This window comes from Phaethon aethereus (assembly GCF_964289735.1).
Source record: "Phaethon aethereus genome assembly, chromosome: Z".
Classification (NCBI taxonomy): domain Eukaryota; kingdom Metazoa; phylum Chordata; class Aves; order Phaethontiformes; family Phaethontidae; genus Phaethon; species Phaethon aethereus.
In genome coordinates this window covers 59,850,761-59,877,141 of record NC_138577.1, presented here as the reverse complement: position 1 = coordinate 59,877,141, position 26,381 = coordinate 59,850,761, and the positions used below count along the sequence as shown (strand labels likewise).

Below are 26,381 nucleotides of genomic sequence, written 5' to 3'. Positions count from 1 at the left end.
TCAAAGGCCTTGCAGAAGTCCAGATAGACAACATCTGTAGCTCTTCCCTTGTCCACTGATGTGGTCACCCCATCACAGAAGGCCACAGGGTTGGTCAGGCAGGACTTGCCCTTGCTGAAGCCATGCTGGCTGTCTCAAATCACCTCCCTGTCCTCCATGTACTTTAGCATAGCTTCTAGGAGGATCTGCTCCGTGATCTTCCCAGGCACAGAGGTGAGGCTGACAGGCTGGTAGTTCCCAGAGTCCTCCTTGCTACCCTTTTTAAAAATGGGTGCGATGTTTCCCTTTTTCCAGTCTTCCGGGACTTTACCTGACTGTCATGAGTTTTCAAGTATTATAGAGAGTGGCTTGGCAACTACGACAGCCAATTCTCTCAGGACACTGGGATGCATTTCATCGGGTTCCATAGACTTGTGAATGTTCAGGTTCCTCTGGTGATCTGGAACCTGATCTTCTCTTCCAGTGGGAGGGATTTGCTCCTCCAATCCCTGTCTTGCAGTCCATCCCCTTGAGAGGTGTGGGAAGAGACACTGCCAGTTAAGACTGAGGCAAAGAAGTTGTTGAGTACCTCAGCCTTCTCCTCGTCTGTTGTTACCAGTCTGCCAGTCTTGCTCATCAAGGGGGATACACTTTCTTCGACCTTTCTTTTCTGGCCGACATACCGGTTGAAGCCCTTATTATTCTTTGCGTCTCTTGAAAAGTTCAGCTCTAGCTTCACCTTGGCCTTCCTAACCACATCCCTACACATTTTGGCAGCATCCGCCTACTCTTCCCAGGATAGCTGTCCCTGCTGCCACTGCCTAAGCATTTCCTCCCTGCCCATTAGTTTGATGACCAGGTCTCAACTCAGCCATGCTGATCTCTTGCCTTCCTTTCCTGATTTTTTACACCTGGGGATCAAGAGCTCTTGCTCTCCATGGAAAGCGTCCTTAAAGATCTGCCAGTTCTGTTCTGCTCTCTTGTCGCCAAGGGCAGTGTCCCAGGAGGTCCTATTGACTAACTCCTTGTACAGCTGGAAGTTTGCTTTCCTAAAACTCAGGGTCTTGACTTCACTCTTTGCCTGCTCCATATCCCTCAGGACTGCAAACTCCACCAGTGCATGATCACTGCAGCCCAGGCTGCCTCCAATCTTGATGTCACCAATTAGCTCACATGCATTGGTGACCAACAGGTCCAGTATGGCATCTGGTAGGGCTATTACCTGGCTTAGGAAGTTATCCTCAATGCAATCCAGGAGTCTCCTGGATTGCCTACAGCTTGCTGTGCTACTTTTCCAGCAGATATCAGGTTGTTGAAGTCCCCTGACAGAACGAGAGCCTGAGAGGGTGATGCCTCTTGTAGCTGGAGTGCAAAGGCTTCATCAATGGACTCCCATTGACTGGGTGGCCTGTAGTAGACACCAACCACCTGCCTCCCCAAGCATGGACTTGCCTCCATTTGCGCCGTCCCTTTAAGTTACTACCTGCAGCCTGGCGGGGGGAGGATGTAGGACCCCCTCAATCTTGGGTTGTTTTGGGTCTCTGTTCCTGTTTCTGTCTCAGTGCAGGCCGAGAATTGTTCCACAAGTCCACCTGTTTCTTAGGCTCCCTGATGCTCCTTAACCTTTCTACCTCCTCTTGTAGCTCTGTCACACCAGGTTGGGCAGATCGTCTACCTGGTCACACTTCTCACAGCTGTTCTCGCTACTGCTGTCAGTTACCAGTGAGAGGCTCTGGCATTCTCTGCAGCGTGAGACCTGGATGGGTGCATGTTTCTGTGGGGGCTCTTTCTGGGTTGCCACATCCATTCGGGGAAGTGCAGAGGACATGGCTTTCCACCAGGTGTATACCATAACTAAGCTTCTCCTGAGTGGATGATGACCACCACTTGAACTCGCCTCTTGATCTGGTAGGGCGATGAGACCCTCCCTGCACATCCTTCTGCGCACCTTCCTGCACAAACTGCTGTGCCACACCCGGGCTGGCATGCCACACTCTGTTTGCCCACTCTGCAGCACTTCTGGTCGCTCATGCTCCCCAGATTGCTTTTTATAGGCGTGGGCTGCTATTGCTCTGGCAACACCCGGGCCTCCTCAGCATCTCTGGCAAGAGCTGCCGGCTCCTGGCAGGTCTCTCCATTGCCCTGGCGTTTTCCTGCCTCAGGAAACCCCGCCATGCACCAAGATCTGCCACTCCACTGTGTGTTGGCCCAGCTCCGGAGCAGCGCTCCTTGGCAACACCTTCACACCACTATCCGAACACTGCGTTAACATTGCTTTTTCCACCTTCAAAAAGGGCTTACATCTCAATTCTAATATCACGCCACCCTTCTTCACAGAAAGCACATTAGAACCTCTGCTGTTCATGTCAAGAACATGTCTGTGGCTCCTAATGAAACTGGCATGTTCTTATGGAGAGCTTTGACCTGTATGAAAAGAACAGAACTCATCAGCTGCAGGTTTCCGGCTTGGTTATCTCTCTGTATTCATGAGCTTGATAAAGCAACAGGAAACTGGTGCTTTACATGAAAGTATAGATCTGGAAAACCCTGTCATAAGTTGGAATGGTTTGAATTGAAGGGATGAAAAAAGTGATCCCAAAAGGAAAAGAACAAACAACTTCTTATTGCTTGTGTTGATGGGTCTGAATTCTGATTGGTGGAAGCCTCCTAAAGATGTAATTGTGAGGCCTTCTCTACGCTTTATTTGAAGCTGAATTCCACTTGTGCAGTTTAGACAGACCAAAACCACAACAAAATCCTCCTGTACCAGATCAGCATGCACAACTGAAGCACCACAGGCCAAGCTATCACCTGGGTAGTTCTTTTGTTGTCTTTCTTGTGACAGAGACCATAGATAGGCCTGGAGACATCAGCCTAGGGATATTACTATCCCCACTCGAACATCCATTCAATGTCTTCAGCCTTCTCTAAGGCCAGACTAAATCAGCACTGGGATGGAGACTGAAAATTCAGGTGAAACTGTCATAGCTGGGCAGAAAGAACTTAGGAATACTACCTGCTATAGTAGATGTTTACCTTTGGACAGATGGAGAAAGTTAAAAAGAGCAATCCTATCTGGCCACAATTATGGTGGCCCAGAAGATGACAAACCCTCCTGGTTATATGCAAGCTCAGCAGCATGATTCACACAGGTATCATTTCTGCATTTCATTTATTGTAATCCTTGCCTAGGAACACACCTGGGAAAGGCACCTAGCAACAAAATACACAATATCCTGTTTGCTTAGCATCAGCTCTAGCCAGCAACGGCTAGATGCCCTTTGATAGGGGCCAGCTGGGCCCAGTCTAAGACCCCCATACCCCATTGAGGGGAAGGAGGACACACAGGTAGTGATACTGGAAAAGTCAGAGCTCAAACTGCGCAGTCAATGGCTGAGACCACGTCACCCTGGCTGCAGGTGTCCCGGCCCCTCCAGACACCAGGCTAAATAAAGGACAGACAGAGGCTCTTAAACCTCAGACCAGCTAGGAAAGGAAAGGCACCCGTGCCTCCTGCCTCCTTACGGCAGCAGCTCCTCTCCTTCGCCCATTCACAGTCGCAGAGCGGAAGCCTCGAGAGGCTCCACTCGGCTCGGCACAGCACACGCCCCCGATGCGTCCTTTCTGCCGCGGAGCACAGGAAGGGGCCGTACCAACACTTCCCCACTCCCCGGACACGCTTGCTTCTGCGGCTCTTTATGAGCGTCCTGTCTCTCAGGTCTTACGAGAAGATAACGATAAGTCCCAGAGCAGAGCCCCCTACAGGGAGATGCTCAGTCAGTCCCCTTCCGGCCAGAGGGGAGCGCCCCGCACAGCCACCGCCCGTCAGGTGGGCGGGCCCTGACGGCGAGGCCTGTATGCAGATGCGTCCTGCGCCTCCCCTATGCGTGCTGAGGTCAGGTCGGGCTGCGCTGCAAGCGCGGAGGAGTGGGGGCTGCGCTCGCGAGAGCCCCGGAGCTGCGGGGGAGGGCGCAGAACTGCGGCGAGCGCCTGGCTCGGGCCGGGAACGGTTCCGTTCCGCCGGGAAGTCGGGGGCTTAAGCAGAGCCCTTACAGTCATTGGCAGTTAAAGAACGACTTGTGCGTGGAGGGGGGCGTGTAGCCCGCGCCGCCGCCCTGCTTGTCCATGCGGGCGGCGGCGGGGAGCGGGGCTGGCGTGCGTGGCGCTGGAGGCAGCGCGCGTTGCTGAGAGGCTGCGGCCGGGAGAGACGATGGCCAAATGGCTGAATAAGTACTTCAGCCTGGGCAATAACAAGACCAAGAATCCCCCGCAGCCTCCGCGGCCCGACTACCGAGAAAAACGCAACGGTGCCGGCAGCGCGCCTCGCCCCGACGGGCCACCGCACCTCCACCTTCACCATCACACCTCGCCCGGCTTTCCGCACCGCCGCTTGCGCGACGACACTAGTGACCTGCTCCGCGCCTACCGCGCCCAGAAAGACCGCGACTTCGAGGACCCCTACAGCGGGCCCGGCTCGTCCCTGCGCAGGTTGCGCGTCATGTGCCGCCCGGACTACTCCGCGACTGAGGACCCGGGCGAGGCGACCTCCAAGGCTTTCTCATCTTCGTCGTGCTGCGCCGGCCCCTCTGCTACCTGCTCAGCCGGCTCCCCGCACCTCTTTCGCAGTTTCAGCGAGCGACGCCCGGCAACGCCGCTCGACGTGAAGTACATCTCCCCCAAGCACCGGCTTATCAAGGTTGAGAGCAACGGTGGCAGCGATGGCGGAGGCAAGAATCTCAACAAGGGCTCCAGTCAGCTTGCGACCTCTTTCCCCTCTGCTATGAAAGATAAAGTAAGTGTTGTGCTCCTGTTCCTGCCCCCATAGATTAGATAGTAGGGCTGAGGCTATGTCAGCCCCTGGGAGGATTTTTGGTGAGGTGACTAGCTCCTGTCTGAATGTATCTGGAGAGGCCATTGCTCTCTACCATGCTTCACTGGCTGGCCTGGCCCTTCTTAATATCTCAAGGCAGGCAGGGCATGTGCAAGGCTGGCACATGAAGTGGTGGTGCTCTGGGCTTTCAAACTTCCTTCCCTTCTGATGAGGCAGGTTTGCAGGTGTGCCTAGCCCTGCTCTCAGGCATAGTGCACTGCCAACCTCATGACTGGTACCAAGGATCTTGGGTTGGCATGGTCCTGCAGAACAGGATGTGAGTCCTTGAGGGGGTGCCTGGGGAGGCCTAGAGTCACTTGAGAAGCCCCGTGCTTGTGATCCAAAGTTGAGGACTCAGCCCCACTGTATATGGTATGAGGTGGTCATATATTAAAAAAAAAACAAAAAAACAAACAAAAAAAATCTGATGCCATCCTGAGTCAGACTGTCTGTTTTTAAGGAGGCAATTTGTCATGTGTTCAGTAATAACTTCTTTGCCTCCTAGTGTCAAAGATGAAGTAGTTTAAAGTCCTGTGTTACAACAGCATCACAACTTCCATAACTGTTTCTAGCTGGCAGGTACCTGAAGCAAACTCTATAGCTACTGGCTCAGATGCAAATGTTCTCCTGTCTTTCAGTTTGTTCTCTACAAATCTTAACAAAATACTGTAGACACAGCACTGAGAAGTACTGGGCTTAGGAACTTGGGTCACAGCTGGGAGGCTTTGCAGAGGGAAGTAGTGTTAATTATTTTGTAACCATAGCACATATCCCTCCACTTCTGTTGGTCCTGTGAGTATAGCTTAGTTTTTTTCATACGCTGGAAATGAATGTATCTCCATTTTGTAAATTGGCATTTACAACTTCATTGTAACAGTCACATCACAGGCATTCTAAGTATGTGCTGAATGTTATCAATTTAAATGATCTGTGTGTACATGTTTAAATATGTAACATGATTGCATTGCATAGTGACAGATTTCCATAACAACTTCATGGATTACATCCTTTCCATATGGAATTCCAAATAAATCAACTTGTAATGGTGATGACACAAAATTAAAAGTATAGAATTTATTACAATGTCTGTCACTTTAGGGGTAATTCCTGACTGGAATCAACTTCTTTTGTGGAAGTGATTGATTAAAGTTAGCGCCTCACGATGTTACAGTCTCAGTAATTTCATTCTTCTTTCAATTGCCTGTATTGATACTGTGTATCTGCTGTTAGGCAGATACTTTCAGCAACTTCAGCGAAAATAACTGCTGGGGGGGGGGCGGGAAATGCTTTCAAGTGCAACTACTATTCTTTTTCTTTTCTAAAATATCTTTCCATTTTAGACCCTACTGAAAGAATTTTTGAAGCAGAAACTATATCTGTTGCTAAGTAACCTGCTACCTTGTGTGGTGATAAATCTATGTGCTGCTCCCAAGCCCTTGCTGCAGGTTCTAAAACTTGCTCTGAATGACTAGCCTACATTTTTTTTTTTTAAAAAGATACGGAGCACTCATGCCATAGTCACATTCTTTCTCTTTTTGAGAAAGAGAACTACATGTGACAAGCTGCTTGTCACATGTAGAAATAAAATTGTCCCTACATCTCAAAATGTAAGTGTGCCTGCCCCCACCCACAAGAGTTGTTGTGAGGAGCTATATAGCTTGCCTTGTGTTCAATTGTGTTATTTCCTCCCAGTAATGGAAATAAAATCTCTTTTATTTCTCAGTCCTGAAATGTAAAATCTTGACAGGTGAACCTGGTAAGCAGTGGTCCTAGTGGACAGGCAGAGAACTGTTTCTCTCCTGCACCTGTCATTCACTGTGGAGAAAAAAAATTAGGAATTCAGTTAACTGTTTCTAGTTCAGTGGCAAATAAAGCAAGTGGAAATGAACTTCTGCAATAAGGATATAGTTGAGGGGACAGTGAAGATGGTATCAAAAAACCTGGAAGTCTGACGTTCAGAAGAGTTGATAGGAATGTTAAAAAGATTGAGAGGGAAAATATCTATAAGTAGTATAGCTTAAGCTAGTAAGTACCTTAGGAATGAAAAAAAATCTAGTTGCCATATAGGTCTGTCATCATAGAAGTATCTTAGTGTTTAACAACACAATAGTGTTTGCTAAATGCTTGGGTTTTTTGAGCACCTCTGTTTTTTTCTTTTTCACATACAAGGATGGAGTACTGTTTTCCTTTGTGTGTTAACTGATAAGTGAGAGGTATGGTTTTCAACAAATTCAGTGAGGAATTTTATAACTTTTGTGACTGGTCATCAGTAAAGAGTTGGTTGAAGAGCTCAGTTGTGTGTTAAACTTGAAAGAGTTATTGGAATGGGAAGGAAATTGCTTGTTTGATGTGGTTACTTATAAAGGACAGTGGCAATGTGTAAATAACAACAGACTGGTCAGTTGAAATTTCCAGGACAAAAAAATGATAGAGTAGCTGATTCAGGGAGTAAAGGAGATCTCCATCTATCAGGCATGATTGTATTTTGCAGGATTCCAGGCACAGCTTTTAAAAGTAACTACAGAGATGTAACATATCTGGTATTCAGGAGCTTTGATGTGTAGAGATAGAAGTACCAACTAAAGTTGAAGCAGACAAATCCAAATTGCCATGCATCTTTAATAGTGAGGTGATTAACCTCTACAACATATGTCCAAGGGAGAGCCACCATTGCCACATGTCTTTGAATTCAAATTGGTGTATGGATTTTTTTATTTAGGTAGTACAATCAGGCAGGTTTGGGGGCTTTAACAGTGATGCTTATCTTCAAACAAGGGAAAGCAGGCTATGTTAGAATTCATGTCAGAAGCAGCTCAGTTCCTCCAGTATGGAGAAAAAGAAATTACTGACTTCCATCTTTAGTGCTGGCCTGGGACAAGTTAACTTTTTAGCTCTCCTGTGGCAAACAAATGAGTGCAGACCAGGCGCAACAACATGTAGTTATATGCTGGAACAACCTGGCAGCTACTGTATTTAGGTAAGAATAAATGCAAGACTTGGCTTAACATCAACTCAATAGACAAATCACCTGATGAACTGGGGATCTAAAAGAATCACTTGAACTCCTCTTGAGTGACTCTTCCCTATCTGGCATTGTGTGGTGTGTGTAAATCCATGAAAATAGTAATAGTTGAGGGGAAAGTGTCTGTGAAAGGATACTTTGTGTATTTTCCTATCTATTACAGTTTTTTTTGAACCTAAACATTTCTCTGCCTGCTATGCAGCTGAAGAACCTGGAACACTATTCAAAGAGCAACTGTATCATACTCCATTGCAGGAAGTTCTTAGGATTTAAACGCTGGGTTTGTAGCATACTTGTCCTTTAAAAGATACTTATTTCGTAATGAGCAGCATTTTGCACTCCCTCTGTGCAATGGCGGCAGGACTGTGCAGCAGTTCTGTATATTGAATGCAGAAGACACTGCAAGTTGCAAGATCGATCTCCACAGGACAGGACATATCTGATGCTATAGAAAATAGCTCAGTTCTGCACAGGCAGAGCTGATCCATTGCAAAAGCATGTAAATGTTGTGTGACAGCAGCAATCAGACAGGAAACTGTTCAGGGCAGCATAGTTGCTGCCTTGACTTACAAAGGTCTGAAAACAATGTCTGTGTGTGAATTCTACATTTATATAAGAAGTGTGTAGTGCAGAGATCTGACTGCTAGCTAAGCATGAGGGCTAAAACTATTGGCCTCAAAAGCTTTTCCCCCATTATAGAAGAAAGAAGTACCTCTCTGATATTGCAATAGACTATGGTCTATTGCTGTTTGAACTAATGCTGTTTGAACTTTTAAGGTCTTGCATGAAAGTGCTTAGGCTCCATGGAACATTACTACTATCTGTATGTAATTAAAACCTTTTAGTAAACATTGAGAAGATGTTTGTCCCATTTCTGTATATGGAAGTTAAAAGTTTTATTTGATCTTGCAAGTGAGAACAAGTCAGGTGTATTTAACAGTATCTTGCAGCTGGTATTTTGACGTGCACTAAGAAAACACTTGAAAGATGTCTAAACAGTGTTGGGTTTATTTATATGGAAGTACATAGTTTCTAGAGATCCTAAACTACAAATGTAACTCCATGTCTTATTCCCCTGTTTAATCCATTGCAGCAACAGGTCAGGCTGCCACTCTTTCCAATTGGTTCTACTCCAAAACAGTCTTCCTCTCTGCATGTGGTTCCCATTGGCATATAGCTCTGCCTTGGAGTCAGAGTTCTTAAGAAAAAGATATCGGTGGCCACTAGTCTTGTGAACGTGCATGAATGGCTTGGGAAAGACCACATGTGAAGGCAACAAGCTGTATTTTTTACTGTAGTACAAATGCCCATAAGGGAACTGGGCAGGGTGGTGGAACTTTGTCCTGCTTCCACCACTTTCCATGCAACCTCTGTAGCTAATGTCTATGAACCATACTCACTTAGCCTTTACTGCAAGGACAGAATCACAAAATTGCAGAATGGTTGAGCTTGAAAGGGACCTCTAGAGATCATCTTGTCCAGCCCCCCTTGTTCAAGCAGGGCCACACAGATCCAGTTGCGCAGGACCATGTCCAGATAGTTTTTTAATACCTGCAAGGGTGGAGACACCACAGCCTCTCTGGGCAACCTGTGCCAGTGTTCAGTCACCTTTACCAGGGGAGAAAGTATTTCCTGATGTTCACATGGAAGCTCCTGTGTTTCAGTCTGTGTCCATTGCCTCTTGTCCTGTCACTGTGTATCACTGAAAAGAGCCAGGCTCTGTTCTTTTCACACCCTCTCTTTAGGTATTTATATACATTGATAAGATTCCCCCGTGAGCTTCCTCTTGTCTAGGCTGAACAGTTCCAGCTCACTCAGCCTTTCCTCATACTTGGGGTGCTCCATTCCCTTCATCATCTTTGCGGCCCTTTACTGGACTCATTCCATGTCTCTTTTGTAGTGATGATCCCAGAACTGCATGCATCACTCTCAGGTGTGGCCTCACCAGTGCTGAGGAGAGGGGAAGGACCACCTCCCTTGGCCTGCTGGCAATGGTATACCTAATATAGCCCAGGATGCCATTCACCTTCTGGTGAATTCACCTTGCCCATAGCAAGGGCACATTGCTGACTCGTGTTCAACTTGGTGTCTACCAGGACCCTCAGGTCCTTTTCTGCTAGACTGCTTTCCAGCTGGGTAGCCCTCAGCATGTGCTGGTGCATGGAGTTGCTCCTTCCCAGGCACAGGACATTGCACTTCTTGTTGAACTTGAGGTTAATGTCATCCCATTTCTCCAGGCTGTAGAGGTCCCTCAGGATGGCAGTATATATTGCTAGTATCTCAGCCATTCCTTCCAGTTTGATGTCATCTGCAGACTGGCTGAATGTACACTTACCTCATCATCCAGATCATTAATGAAGATGCTAAATAGGGCTAGACCCAGTATTGACCCCTGGGGTATGCCACTAGTCACTGAACTCTAACTAGACTTTGTGTCACTGTTCACTGCCCTCTGGACCTCATTGTTCAGCCAGATTTCAATCTGCCTCACTGTCTGCTCATCAAGCCTATACATCAATAGTTTGTACACGAGGATCTTATGGGAGACAGTGTCAGAGGCCTTACTGAAGTTCAGGTAGACAATATCCACTGCTCTTCCCTCATCTACCAAGTGCGTCATTTGTACTTCCTGACCATAGTTTTCGGTTCTAGCTGAAAAACTAACAGAACCACTTGTGGCTGCAGTGGACTTCAAGTACTTTACAGCTTTGAATGATTCACATATGTCCTGTCATCAGATACTAGGGAGAAGAGCACCTCCCTCTACACTTCCCCTCCTCAGGAAGATGTAGAGATCAATGAGGGCACACCTCAGCCTCCTTTTTTCCAAAGTCCTTACCACTCCTCACAGGACATGCCTTCCAGCCCTTTCACCAGCTTTGTTGCCCTCCTCTGGACACATTCGAGTGCCTTAATAACTTTCTCAAATTGCGGGGCCCAGAACTGCACACAATACTCAAGGTGAGGTTACACCAATATTGAATTCAGCGAGATAATCACCTCTTTTGGCTGGTTGTGCTGTATTTGATGCACCCCAGGGTGTGGTTTGCTCTCTTGGCTGCCAGGGCATGCTTCTGACTCATATTGAACGTGTTATCAACTGGCATCCCTACATCCCTTTCTGCAGGACGGCTCTCTAGCCACTCCTCTCCCAATTTATACTTGTGACTGGCGTTCCTCTGTTCCAGGTGCAGAATCTGGCATTTGGACTTAAATTTCATGCCAAATTTCATGCTTGTTAGATTTCATGCCTTCTGTGTAACTGCCTGTGGTGGGTGTAGAAAGGAGTAAATGCTTGGTTAGCGTTAAAATGGGAGAATATCCTGCCAGTTAATGAGAAAGAATTGGTCCAGCTTGCTGGGGCTTTTGTGATCTGTGACTAATTTCCCTCCATTTCAGACTGGAGAGGTATTGCTTTGCCTCCATCTCCAGTGCTCCTCTCTTGTCTCCAATATCCTGACATGTCTACATTAAAGAAAGAAGCTGGTTAGCCATTGTGATTGGTGTGATTGCCCTGCCAGAGATTTGCAGGGACTCTTGAAGAATGAAAAGCCACTGCAGGCAGTTTAAAACCTGAAATTCATTTGAGAAACTCTGCTGTGGCTGACAGACATGTATCTCTGGTAAAGGCAGTGCAAAATTATTGAGATTGCAGCAGCAATGAAGAATGTGAGCTGAATGAGTTGGTAAATTCTGGGAACGATTTTTCTACAGTGATGATTAGACAAATGCCTCAAAGATAGATAAGCATCAGAAGCTTGTAACCTAGGAGAAAATAAAAACTGCCAGATGCTCCAAGATTAATAATAGCAATGTTGAGAGCTGCCTAGAATGCTTGTTGTATTCTGTTTTGAGAAGAACAATTGTCCCTAAGGCTGCAGATGAATACCTGTCTTTTCCTCCCTGCCTCCCATACTCTTGTTATGAAGCTCACACAGGGAAAGTTCCAGTGGGGCACTCAGAGAAGTCTGGTTGTGGGGTGCAGCTCCCAACTCTAATGTGTTACACTACACTCTGTGAATCCATGGATGGTTGATTTGGCCTGTACATGGTTGTGATGCTGTGTATATTGAATTGGATGACTTGTATATTGTGGGCTCACTGAACTGCACAGGTGTTGTTGACAGGTTTCCAGGATGGAAAATTTCAAGGCTTTCAAGGATGATGGAAGGAACATGGGCACTGTTGAGTTGGGCTTGCTGTCTTCATACTTCTGAGGGTGCTTGGTGGCATATGTGTCCGCCAAATATTGAAATAATTTTAACTGCTGATCTGGCATTGGGGAAGAGATGACAAATTGTAATATACAGGGTGGAGATGTCAAGTCCAGGAGGAATTTTGGCTGGGAGTCCTGAGCTGTGGTGTAGGGATCTTGGCTCATCAGGGAGTGAGATTTGTCTTAGGGCTGTTTTCACCTAGTCCAGTGTGGACTGAGTGCTGGGCTATAATGTTTGTCTGCTCCATCAAACAGGCTTGAGTAAAGCTGAATATCAGACTGGGGAATGGGGACTTCTGGAACAACTTTCCACCCAGGGTAATGCAACTCGGTGAGTCCTGAGTGTCAGGGGAACACGATAATCATACAGAATTTTCCACCACCATTGTGTTATGAGGAAAATTGTTGGTGGGGCTGAGGTTGGTCACTCTTTGGCATTAAGTCTAGAGAAGCCTTGTGATAATAGGCAGCTGTTGCTGGATTGATATATCCAGGTTGTTGTACTGGTCTTCCAGCTGTAGCATAGTATTGTAGAGTGGCTGTCTTGCACCTGGAAAGCAGAGTGTCTCCTACCACTCTGAAGTTAGAGCATTTAGTTTGCTGGAGAAGTCAACATGCTTCTGTTGCTGAAAGGAAGGTGTAAGGGGGCACAAATGGTTTACAATAGCAGCTGAAGGTGAGACTGAAACACCCTGACTTCAGAAGTGACCAGCTGTGTGCAGACCTCTGAGCAGAACAGCAGGATGCTGGCTGTGTTTTTCTTTATAGGATGATAGGCTGGAGCTACACAGCTGGGCCTCGCTGAGCTGGCAGAAGGGTGGTGCACCACTTGCTCTCCTCCCCTTAGTTTTGTGGTGCAGAAAGAGGAACCATGTGGCCCTACTGCTGCTTAGCAGGTTGATGCCTTATCTTTGAGAGAGGTCAGGTGGGCTGCAGGGATACGCGTGGAAGGGTATCATCACATGCAGTAGCCTTCCAGGTCCTAGCACTGGCATGCCTATTACAAGCTTGTCTTGTGTATTTTGCAGTTGGTTTACCTCTTACAACTTCTGCATTAAGTTCAGCAATTAATCTTTCTGTCTGTTGATTGCTGTGAGGATCTATACCCAAAAAAGCTAGCTGTGGGAGAGAGGGAAGTAATCCATTGCTTTTACATGTCTTTGCTGATTCAGTAAGTGAAAACTTTGACCTGCTTCTAGCAGCTGACCACTTGTTGGAGACAGGAAAAGAAACTGCATGCTGTAGATGCAATTCATGCTCTTGCAATATCTGTAGATTGCTAGGTCACATATAAATACCCTGGAGTATTACTTGTAAAAGCTAAATTTGCATCTGTGAGTAAATGTTAGCTTATTAAAAGTATTAGAGGAACATATAACATTAATAGTAGTAGTCAGATATGCCCCTATGACAACACTTTCTTTTGTAATCATGTTTTTATGTTCAACCAGCAATTCTAATTAAAGTCTTCAGACTGCTAAAGCTAATAAATATAGGAGACAAAGAGGAGTTATATTGTTTAACTTCAAAAGGTAGTAACAATCTGAATATGGCTAAATGTTGGATAAGGCTAAATTGGATATGCTGGAGTTTGCATGGATTGCAAAAGAAGGCAGGTGAAAAGAGTCAAAATGCCAACAGCAGATTTGTTGCCTTACAGGTTCTGACTTTAAATACCAGTGAAAACTACATGGTGGATACCACATATTACTTGTGTAAGGATTTGTCTAAATTATTGAGCTAAGTCCAGAGCAGTTCAACAGTGTAGCACTTGCATGTCTTCCATCTTCATGGGAACCATAATATCTGTGAATGGAATTCAAATGCCTACTTAATCACATTCTGGTCTACACATCTTCTGTCTCATCTCAAACTGTTGCTGTAGTCTACCAGTTTTATTTAAGTAAATTTAGGTTTTCTTGTTACCTATGTTGAAATTCTTTGTAAGGTTCTGAAATGTACATTATATGTATGTACATACACACATATATACACAAAAATATGATAAATATATAAGATACATAGTTATCATTGTTAGATGTTATTTTATATACATAAACATGCATATTGCTGAGAAAGAGATTGTGGACCTTCCATCTTTGGAGGCTTTCAAAACTTGTGTGGACCAGACCCCAAACAACCTGGTCTAGCTTTCATATTAACCTTGCAGAAGAGTGGTTTAATTGTCTTCAGAGATCTCAAGGAACCTAAGTCTTAATGTAACTCTGATGTTCAAAAACTGCTCTGGAGCCTGAGTGTTGATGACAGACTTGTGTTATGCTAATATAGTACATTTCTGTAAGGACAGTAGTGCAGGATCTAAGGTACAGCTCTGTCCAACTGGAATGTTTTTCCCCATTCTGTAGATGAATCTGTGCCATAAGTGAATGTGGAGTTAGTCTGACTATGGTCTTTAAATCATACAGCATACCTTCTTTTGCAAAAGCATGAAAGAATGAATAGGGCTTTGTTCAATCAGGTGCATGTGTATACAGTTGGGCATGGCTGGGTGAGTCAATGGGAGAGAACGATATTGTGAGGACACTAAAGCAGGCCTGAATACTGGTGCTCATCAGCAAGAAGGAATGAGTTGTGCTTGCTTCTGTAGATTGTCCTCTGAATTTTCACATGGGTGTGTGCAGGAGCTGGGTTAGTTAAGTCTGCATGTGAACACAGAAGTACTGAGACACTAAGCATAGCTAAAACAGCATTACACAATGCTTTTTCAACAGTTGCGCCACCATAAATCCATCTTTCTTACTACTGCATGAGAGTACAGATATTATTTGCAGCCTTTCCTTCAAAACTGCTCAGATAAGGAAAGAGGTCTGTATTATGCTTTTTTGCACACCCAATTTAAGGCAAACTTACAAGCAAATTGTTAGCATTAGGACTGTTCTAATGTGATGTATATATGGAAGTGAAACCTTCTACAGACAAAATAAGATTATGCAGTTTATTGTAGTTCAAGAGGCATACTCTAGATAAGAAATCAGGCACAGTAAGAACATGTATTGGAACTTATGTAAGTGGCTTTCAGCCTGATTAATGAGGAGAAAGGATCTAGAAAGGAAAAAGATGAATCTGTTTCTTTTTTTTAACCATCAAGTTCGCTAGTAAACTTTTGGTTTGCAATCAGATCTTGTGGTGGCAAGTTTGCCATTGTATTTGCTTGAATCACTGAAGAAATGCCTATTCTTTTTTTGTTTTGGTTTGGTTTTTTGGTTTGTTTTTCTTACAAGCCCCTTTGCTCCCCAAGCTCACTGATACTGTTTGGTATAGGAGACATAACAGGGAACTGCAATTACTGCTTGAGGGAATCAAGGGCATAGAGGAGAGAAATGGGGAGGCAGGAAGACAAGAAGTGCTGTTTATATATCAGCTTGTTAGCAGTTGGGTCCTGTCACTGTGTGTGGACTTGTAGAAACTGTAAAGAGCAATTAATCTTCTCTGAAAACTATGCCTTGTGTATGTGGGAGCAGGTCTTGAAAGCCTGTTATTAAATACTGGGCTTTTTTCTTTCTTTTTTCCCAACAGAAAAAACTCACTACCAGTCCACACCTGTCTCAGAAATTTAGGAGCTTCTTTTCCCAATTTGTGCGTCAGTTACATTTTAGGCAAGGAACGTGTCCCCCTCTGCAAATCAAAGCTATGAACGAAGCCTGTGATTTCTTCCAGGGGCAGAACTGATGCAGGTCTTTCAAACACTCAAATTTAGGAGTAGAAGGAAAAGCTCTATACACACCTCCATCTGTAGAGTAGTCCTCTAGAATAATGATCTAAATTTCTGACTCATTAGCAAGGTATTAATAATCCTTCTTTTACGCTTCCTGATCCTTCTGCTGATCCTTTTATAAATTCAACTATGTACAGATCACTGTATTTGCAGGTTTTCTAAGGCTGTGAACTTTATTTTGAAAAAAAGCAGTACTGAGGCTATGGGGAGGATTTCCAAGCAGTGTCTTGAATTCAGTGCTTTGTGGAAGAAAGCATAAGTGCAAGTCATTATTCATTTTGAAAACAAACCCAGACCAAACTTCGCAGTCCTGTATGCAGGCTTTGTCCAGGCTTCATCATCAGAGACCTTTCAGATATTTAGTTGTCTGAGCATTAAATGAAAACATTATTTTTAGGGGAACATCTGCTTAGGGCATGTTTGGCATGTGAGACCTGGAGATCGCTTGGGGACAATGAAAGAAATTTGGTGTTTGTCAAAAATTTCACATAGTTGTAAAAAAATCAAAACAAAATAGAAAAACATGTAGTATAGAGTGACTTCTACTGTAGCTAATGACTGGTCTTTTGTGACTGTAAATTCTCAGAGAGAATGAGGAATTTTCATTACATTGTGTTAAATGTGTTACCATTGTGTTCTCTGACACATATTCACAGTTTCTAAGTGCTCTTGTCATCTATATCTCTGCTGACAGTCGCATGTTCTTGTCTGCGATATTGGTGGACCTAATTGCTGGTCACAAAAGTTGAGAGAGGAATACATGGTCTGCCTTTAAAAAAAAAGTATAAATATATTTTTAATATTTAATAATAAGTGTCCCTCTAAAAAAGGAGTCACCCATAATAAGTGTCGCAAAGGTTTGGCTGACAGGAGAGCTCTTTTGTTTTTTTGTTTCATGTTATTTATCATAATTCCTCTTGGATTCTTTCAGAACAGTGTGTCCTTAATCATGATGGCCACTAAATCAGTCAAATAAACAGTTCTGTGCTGAAGTTGCTGTTTCAAGGATAGATCTTTTGTATTTCCTTTCAGTTCAAAGAGGGGTTACCCCTAAAGGCTCAGATTATTCCAGTAAGGTAAGTTCTTATTGGTTTCTTTTTTGTTTGTTCCCTCTAAAATGTGTTTTCTAGTCAGATAGAAATATCTGCAAAATTATGCATTTAGGTATGTTCTTTGTTTTCTTCCTGTGGCTGCATATGCAAATCATGCTTTTGCATACAGAAATACTTGTTTAAACTTGTATTTAATATAATAATAGATGTAGGTCTTAAATTGTATTTTTTAAAACTGTAGAAGAACAAAGACTATTCATCAAAAGTGAAGCTTGTACCTTAGTTAATATACATTAGAGGGGTAAACTAGAATCTCAGCTTGTATTTTATTTTTGGGGGTGGGGAGATGTTGTTTTTTGATTTTATATCTGCTAACTGACTTCTTAGCCAGAGCTATGGTATTGAATTTGTCAGCTTGTCTCGTAACTGAGCCATACTCCTTTTATTTTTCCTTTGAGTTTTAAAAGACAACCTGCTAGGGAGAACTACTGTGAGTGTTCCCTAAATCCTTGTTGATTTCCGTGATCATGGAAGCTTAAATATAATTTTCACTTACTTTTGATCAGTGCACTTCTATTTAAGTTTTGGAGTTTCTTTTGCTTGAAGTTACTCATGCCTCAAGTTATTATTACTAGATCTACATGATAGAAAATAATACCGAATGTGTATGGGGTGCCATAGGGTGGGCTTGTATAGAGCAAGAATCACAGAATCACTGAATCACTAAGGTTGGAAAGGACCTTCAAGATCATCAAGTCCAACCATTAATCCAGCACCACTGTGTCCCCTAAACCATGTCCTGAAGCACCACATCCACATGTTTTTTGAACACTTCCAGAGATGGTGACTCCACCACCTCTTTGGGCAGCCTGTTCCAATGCTTGACCACCTTCTCAGTGAAGAAATTTTTCCTAATATCCAATCTAAACCTCCCCAGCGCAACTTGAGGCCATTTCCTCTCATCCTATCGCTAGTTACTTGGGAGAAGAGACCAACACCCTCGTCGCCACAAACCCCTTTCAGGTAGTTACAGAGAGCGGTAAGGTCTCCCCTCAGCCTCCTCTTCTCCAGACTAAACAACCCCAGTTCCCTCAGCTGCTCCTCATAAGACTTGTGCTCCATACTCCTCACCAGCTTCATTGCCCTTCTCTGGACACTCTCCAGCACCTCAGCATCCTTCTTGTAGTGAGGGACCCAAAACTGAACACAGTATTCAAGGTGCGGCCTCACCAGTGCCAAGTACAGGGTAACAATCACTTCCCTACTCCTGCTGGCCACACTATTCCTGATACAGGCCAGGACGCTGTTGGCCTTCTTGGCCACCTGGCCACACTGCCGGCTCACATTCAGCCGGCTGTCAACCAGCACCCCCAGGTCCCTTTCTGCCGGGCAGCTCTCCAGCCACTCCTCCCCAAGCCTGTAGCATTGCATGGGGGTTTTTGTGACCGAAGTGAAGGACCCTGCACTTGGCCTTATTAAACCTCATACAATTGACCTCTGCCCATTGATCCAGCCTGGTCAGATTCCTCTGCAGAGCCCTCCTACCCTCCAGCAGATCAACACTCCCACCCAGCTTGATGTCATCTGCAAACTTACTGAGGGAGCACTCTTTCCCCTCATCCAGATCATCAATAAAGATATTGAATAAGACCAGCCCCAGAACCGAGCCCTGGGGAACATCGCTTGTGACCAGCCACCAGCCAGATTTAACGTCATTCATCACAACTCTCTGGCCTCGGCCATCCAGCCAGTTCCTCACCCAGTGAAGAGTACACCTGTCTAAGCCATAAGCCTCCAGTTTCTCCAGGAGAATGCTGTGGGAGACGCTGTCAAAGGCTTTACTAAAGTCCAGGTAGACAATGTCCACAGTCTTTCCCTCATCCACTAGATGGGTCACCTGTTCATAGAAGGAAATAAGGTTGGTCAAGCAGGACCTGCCTTTCATGAACCCATGCTGGCTGGGCCTGATCCCTTGGTTGTCCTGCACATGCCCTGTGAGCACCCTCAAGATGAACTACTCCATAATCTTCCCCGGTATGGAGGTCAGGCTGACAGTCCTGTAGTTTCCAGGATCCTCCTTTTGGCCTTTCTTGTAGATGGGTGTCACATTGGCAAGCCTCCAGTCATCCGAGACCTCCCCTGTTTAACCAGGACTGCTGATAAATGATGGAGGATGGCTTGGCAAGCTCCTCCTTCAGCTCCCTCAGTACTCTCAGGTAGATCCCATCAGGCCCCATAGACTTCTGGGTGTCCAGATGGCTTAACAGGTCCTCCTGGATTATGGGAGGGTTATTGTGCTCTCCATCTCCATCTTCCAGCTCAGGGTGCTGAATACCCTGCGGATGCCTGGACTGGCTATTAAAGACTGAGGCAAAGAAGGCATTAAGTACCTCAACCTTGTCCTCATCCTTGGCGACAATGTTCCCTGCCGTATCCAGTAGGGGATGGAGATTCTCCTTGCCCCTCTTTTTGTTGTTAATATATTTGTAGAAGCATTTTTTATTATCCTTTACAACTGTGGCCAGATTGAGCTCTAGCTGGGCTTTTGCCTTTCTAATTTTGTCCCTGCTTGACCTAATGAGATCCTTGTACTCTTTGTGAGTTGCCTGTCCCTTATTCCAGAGGTGATAAACTCTCCTCTTTCCTCTGAGTCCCAGCAAAATCTCCCTGTTCAGCCAGGCCAGTTGCCTTCCCCACCAGCTCTTCTTACAGCACATGGGGACCGCCTGCTCCTGCACCTTTAAGATTTCCTTCTTGAAGACTGTCCAGCCTTCCTGGACCCCTTTGTCCTTCAGGATGGTCTCCCAAGGGACTTTCTCAACCAGGGACCTGAACAGGCCGAAGTCTGCCCTCTGGAAGTCCATGGTAGCAGTTTTGCTGACCCCTCTCCTTACTTTGCTCACAATTGAGAATTTTATCATGTCATGGTCGCTAAGCCCAAGACGGCCTCCGACCATGACATCTCTCACGAGTCCTTCTCTGTTTGTAAACAGCAAGCCAAGCAAGGCACCTCCCCTGGTGGGCTCACTCACTAGCTGTGTCAGGAAGTTATCCTCCACACACTGTAGGAACCTCCTAGATTGTTTCCTCTCTGCCATGTTATACTTCCAGCAGATGTCCGGTAGATTGAAGTCCCCTACAAAAACAAGGGCCAGCAAATGCGAGATTTCTACCAATTGCATATAGAATGTCTCATCTGTCTTTTTGTCCTGGTTGGGTGGCCTGTAGCAGACTCTCAGCAAGATATCTGCCTCATTGGCCTTCCCCCTCATCCTTACCTATAAGCACTCTACTTGGTCTTCACAATGATTGATTTCTATACAGTCAAAACACTCCCTAACATACAGAGCCACCCTACCACCTCTCTTTTCCTTGCCTATCCTTTCGGAAGAGCTTATAGCCATCCATTGCAGCACTCCAGTCATGAGAAGCATCCCACCATGTTTCTGTGATGGCAACTACATCATAGCTGTCCCGCTGCACAATGGCTTCCAGCTCCTCCTGTTTGATGCCCATGCTACGTGCATTGGTGTAGATGCACTTAAGCCGGGCTATCGATTTCAACTCTGGCATGCCACACCTAGGCTTATCTCTAGTGAGCCTGATTTTATCCCCTTCTCCCTTCAAACCTAGTTTAAAGCCCTCTCTATGAGGCCTGCCAGCTCATAAGCAAGAATCCTTTTGCCCCTTGGAGACAGTTGCACTCCAGCTGCTGCGAGGAGGCCCGGTGCTGCATAAAACACCCTGTGGTCAAAAAACCCAAAATTCTGATGATGGCACCAGCCCCTGAGCCAAATCAGTAGTTGTAGGAGCTCACAGTCCACTCTGATAATCTTGCATTCTGTGAAGAGATAAGCTACACGTCTTTAACAATAGCCTTGACAAATGCAGCCAATTGAGACACAAATTTAGAAGCTGAATGGCTGCCTGAGTCCTTCTGGAGATTCTCTGGTAGCTGTGACTCATTTTGACAGGTAGGACCCACATGGAAGGTGTCTGGATTTGGCAGATAGGAGAGCAAGTTAACTGTGTCCTGCTCCAAACGTCAGACACTGTGTGTGGATGCCATCTCTAGCCTGCAATTATGAAACCTCAGCATGGTGCCATACTCTGATTGTGTCTAAGGCAGATGTGTCAGGTACAGCATTAGATCCTGGGTGGTCTGACTAGTTGAGACTTCTGGGAGGGAATGCATTCATAGGCAATGGATAGCATTAATTCCCTTCTCTTTCCTGTACTGTGTTTTTCAGGTTACTAACATGAAAGGTCAACCTGGAGGCCAGTTGGTCGAGTTTAGCCATTTGCCTTGGAAGCACACTTAAGCCAAAATGTGGGAGGGGCAGGCCCTAAGCTGGGATCTTCTGTGCTGGCCTTGGCCTCTGGACCATAGAAAACAAACGGCTGACTGCAAACAGTTTGCTGGGCAGTGGCTGCAATGTTGTTGGGGAAAAAAAACCCCCACAACACAAATATCCCTGCCTGGAACACTGATGAGCCCTGGTGAACATGGAGGCACTTTGGTTATCACATGGGAAGGCCTCTTCCTACATGCCCATGGGGAGAGGTGGCTCTGGTGCATGTGGTGCTCTCACATTGGATCTTCCCCAATGGCATGGAGGCGATTAAGATCATGATCTGCAGAGACCCACTGCACATGCAAGGGATGTACGTTGGGTACTCACAAGCTTGTGAAGAGAACTTACATGTGAGGTTGATAAGTTTGTGCTTTGTGAAGATGGAATGAAGGGGTATGAGGACAATGTATTTGTACCCTCTGGGATGAAGAAAATGCTTTGTTTATTATGTGTACCATGAATAGAAAACCCTTGTACTCAGAACCTTGTCCTTCATCCAAATACTTTGTCTGTGCTTTGTTTCACTTTGTCTGACCTACTGCATATAGGCTTGGAAGGTGAGCTTGCTAAGGTAAAAGTAACTTCAGAGGAGATGGCACAGAGACTTGCAGAGTAGGAACCCTTTTGCTGGCTGGGATCTCTGAGAACAGAGGAAATAAACTTCCATAATGGGATTGTAAAAAAGAGTTTAGACATTTAGAGCAGATAAGTTGTAATAGAACTAACAAGCATACTTATTTGAAGTTTTCAAGCCTTTTTGAATGAAGGCTTCTTTTTGAAAGGAGTAGAAAAACTTGAGACATCCTAGAAGTGGAAAATTTACAGCTGTTAGCAAGTATAGAAGAAATAAAATGCTGGCACTAGCCAGCTGCTCTATCTAGGCTAGAATTAGTAGACATTGATATATGTGGAAACAGTAACAGTCACCCGGGGAGCCCTCTCACAGCCCAGAACTGTAAAGCTACTTTTAATAAGGAAATATAGGTATACAGCTCCAGGAGGGTGAAGCAGACAGCTCCTTATGCCTGACTGAGTGCTGAAAAGTCAGTTTGGGATTTATTTCGGGTTTTTTTGTTTAGTTCATTCATTTTAGGTGTGGGTTTTTTTGGGGGTGGTCATTGGAGCAGCAGGTTTGCCCAATCTAACAAATTTGATAGGTGACCTGATTGAAAACGTAGTTCTGGTGAGTTGTATAGAATCTCATAGCAATTGTGACACTATTATTGATCTGAAGGGGAGGACTTTACACCCATTGTCCAAGCTAGGGGAGGTTTTCACTCCAGGGATTACTGTAGTGGATATATTTCCAGCTTCTATCTGATCTGGTACAGATTTACAGATAATAAAATGTAATAATAGTAATAAATACAATAATGAAATGATGGGGCTTTGGACCATCTTATATTTCTTTAATTTCCTTTTTAGAAAGCAGCTTTTACTTTGTTAGACCTCTTCTGAAGAACAAGTTAGTTGTTTTAGTCTTTCTGTTCATGTTTGGTACAGTAAGCTCTTTAACATATTACCATTATGGTTAAAGCAAATCAGTCTTGATTTTTATCTTGTTTTACAGCATTTTATATGTATACTTTTCCTCCTAGTATATTTTTGGTAAATGGAGAAGAAGAAATATCAAATAACTGTGTTAGCTTTCTGTTTCATGTTTTAGTACAATTATGCTAAGAATTGGCAAGTATTACTTGTCAACATTTGTAACAGGAGACAAACACAGCTCTTGACAGGATGGCATCAGAAGACTAAATGGATGGCATTTCAACTGCAGCACTTTTGGAGATAAACCTGTCCTTGTGACTAGGAAAAATTACTGCTGCATGATACACATTGTTGTCTTTCTGTTAAGTGTGTGCAGCTTCTGTCACTTGATTTGCTGCTTTGTATACATTGCCAGATGTATGTGGGGGGATTTTTTTCCTTTGGGTTAAGTGTTTTTTGCAATAATGAGGCAACAACTTCGGAAACTATGTGAAAGAAAGAATTATTTTTTCCTCCCGCTATTATCCATGTCAGTCTGGTTGGTTGTGGTCAAACAGGAACTTCCAGCTGCTTTAAACTTTGAGTGGAGGAAAACACAATTAATTTATAATTAAAACATCAATCCCAGATACTTTGGTATCCCATCTGTTAGCCTGTGACTGTAGGACAGCTAAGCCTTGCTCTGACACTCACATCTGTGTGTTCAGTAATAAAAAATACATTTTCTAAAATATCCCTTCTTTGGGGTATGCTTGCAAGTGATCTGTAGTTTAGAGTTAGGAGCTTATGCTGAGGAATGTGGTGGGATTTTTTTGGTTGACTGTTTTTTTTTATTTGGTATGGGTTTTTTTTTGTAAGCAAAGTAAGTAGTATAAAATTGCAGTGTGTCAGTGTTGCATGGCCTGAGTAGTGACTCTGAAGTGTGTTATATGTTTTGTTCCCTAATCTTGAGCATCCGTGCCTTTCCCAATACAGTGTTCATTTACTCCATGGCATTTATGCAGGTGTTTTATCTGGAAATGCTTATGTCCTGTTTTTTGCACTGGCTAGTGGGGTATGCAGTCAACAGGAGACAGAAGCAGATGCAGCCTCAGTCTCTTAGAGAGCAATGTACTCCTGGTTCTTTGTTGAAAAGACTGAAGCTGTTGGAGTAGCAGTCTGCTGTAAGTCTTACTGATGTAGATATAAAGTAACTGGTGGGACAGAAAGAGTCTTGGTTGAAAAATCCCTCTTAAAGAGAGCAGGCTTTCAGGGCAGAACCCTTTAGCTTCTGCTTTAGTGAGGGGTTGGATTCCCTGGGATCGTTTCCTACCTGAATTATTTTGTGATTCTGTGGGGATTCTGATGATGAGACCTGCCTCTGATTTCTCTGCTTCAGACTCTTTTGTCTTTCCTACATTACATTTCTGTGCTCTGCGGTAATTCTCATATGAGGATTTTTTTTTCTTTGCCCTGGTCCCCTTGTCAGCTTCTAGAAATAGAGATTAACTTTACCCCTTCAGTAACAGGGAGAAATGATTCCTGTTACTTTAATGATCTGACTAAAAAGTGTATATAACCAATGGGATTTACACAGCATACAATGATTTTGAGGGGTCCAAGGAATATGATACTGTAGAGTAAGCGGTGAGATTTTCTACCTTCATTTTCTTCTGTTTTCCTAGTGGAGGAAAGAAACTTGTTCTTCTGACAGTTTCTTTTTGCTGCCTTTTGTCCCAGTTCACAAAATGCAGGTAAATATAATGTTCCTTAGAGAAAGAATTGCACAGGTGGGTTTAAGGAACTAAGTTTAAACAAAAAGTTTGTTTTGTATCTTGTTCCTTTTCAACTGAGAACTAAAACTACAAAGCTTCTTATAAATACAGTGAATATTTCTCTGAAAAATTTTTAGCAATATTTTCAGCTGTAGCTGATAAACCTAAAAAGCAGAGGGGGTGAAGTAAGTGTAAGTGAAAGTGTGGTTTTTTTGCTAAATATTCGCAAATTCTCTGATAACAATTGCACTGGAATGAATGTGCTGACTGATTGGATCTTTCTAATTTGTTCAACCCAATTATTCCATGTCTTGTGCTAGTCAGAAGTTTTTTAACATAGAGTCTGTCTTTATGAGGTTTCTCATATGAACAGGAGCACACTTCTATTTCAACACCATTTAGTAACTGATTTGTGGCAATTGTGTATTTGTCCTCTGAACTCTGACTGTACTTTGAAGATGGCATAGTGTGCAGCTAGATGTGAAAATGGGTTTAAAAAACCCTACAACCAAAGGCTGGTAGGGTGTTACACTGCCTTCTGGTTTACACATCTGACTGGAGGAGATTCTAGTAACAGTTATTTTTCTGTCTTTCAGGTGTTGATAGCTGATGACTACTCAGATCCTTTTGATGCCAAAAGTGAGTTGAACAGAATGGGAAAAGGGGAGAATGCTGGCTATATGGAACCATACGAAGCCCAGAGGATAATGACTGGTAAGAAAAGACAATTGCACATGTGAGCTTTAATTGCATGGCAGTTCACATGGATATTACAGCTGCTATGAAAGAGAAATGTTTGGCATATGCAAAACCATGTTTCTGAAGATGCTCCATGCAAATACCATGGAGTCTTTTCATGTGCCTACACATGCCTTTATATCTAAAAGTACTGCTCTGGACATCACTGTTGAGTATCAGTGATTTGTGCTGTCATGTGGGAAGATGAAAATGTGAGCAATGAGAGTTGAAGAGGGTATTGCTCAGCTTGGCAATGTCAAGGTTGTCATCTCTGTACGCAGTAGGGATGGTCAAAGCATGATGTGCTAGTTCACTTAAAAACGATTGATCAGTTTTGCTTATGGCCTTTTTTTCCTCAGTCAGATTCCAACTTCTTGGTCTTCCCTCTGCTGGAGGAGGGCTGCAAAGCTACGTCTTTGTGTAGTTTCCTCCCTCCCTCTCCCCTCCCTCCTCCCTCCCCCCTCCCCCCTCCCCTCCCCCTCCTCCCCTCCCCCTCCCCCCTCCCCCCTCCCCTCCCCCCTCCCCCCCTCCCCCCTCCCCTCCCCCTCCTCCCTCCTTCCCCCCCTCCCCCCCCCTCCCCCTCCTCCCTCCTTCCCTCCCTCCCCCCCTCCCTCCCTCCCCCCCTCCCTCCCTCCCTCCCTCCCCCTCCCTTCCTTCCTCCCTCCCTCCCTCCCTCCCTCCCTCCCTCCCTCCCTCCCTCCCTCCCCTCCCTTCCTTCCTTCCTTCCTTCCTTCCTTCCTTCCTTCCTTCCTTCCTTCCTTCCTTCCTTCCTTCCTTCCTTCCTTCCTTCCTTCCTTCCTTCCTTCCTTCCTTCCTTCCTTCCTTCCTTCCTTCCTTCCTTCCTTCCTTCCTTCCTTCCTTCCTTCCTTCCTTCCTTCCTTCCTTCCTTCCTTCCTTCCTTCCTTCCTTCCTTCCTTCCTTCCTTCCTTCCTTCCTTCCTTCCTTCCTTCCTTCCTTCCTTCCTTCCTTCCTTCCTTCCTTCCTTCCTTCCTTCCTTCCTTCCTTCCTTCCTTCCTTCCTTCCTTCCTTCCTTCCTTCCTTCCTTCCTTCCTTCCTTCCTTCCTTCCTGTCTTTTGTACCAGTGGTCAAAATGAGACATTTTAGGATGCCAGTGAACCTTTAACTGCTGTTCTTGGTAGCATTCTTCCTTTTCTGTCATGTGGGAAGG

The 26,381-nt window shown here is 44.7% G+C and overlaps 1 protein-coding gene across 1 annotated transcript in view; it reads left to right on the top strand.

The window, feature by feature from the left end:
* Window positions 1-4,189: 4,189 nt before the first annotated feature.
* The window catches only part of SHB (SH2 domain containing adaptor protein B), a gene marked incomplete at both ends in the record, with an annotated part of 78,724 nt that continues 56,532 nt past the window's right edge, over window positions 4,190-26,381 (top strand). The window contains 2 exons of the mRNA XM_082013100.1: window positions 4,190-4,771; window positions 25,072-25,189. Of these exons, the coding sequence (XP_081869226.1) occupies window positions 4,190-4,771; window positions 25,072-25,189 (700 nt within the window). The remainder of the gene's footprint in view (window positions 4,772-25,071; window positions 25,190-26,381) is intronic.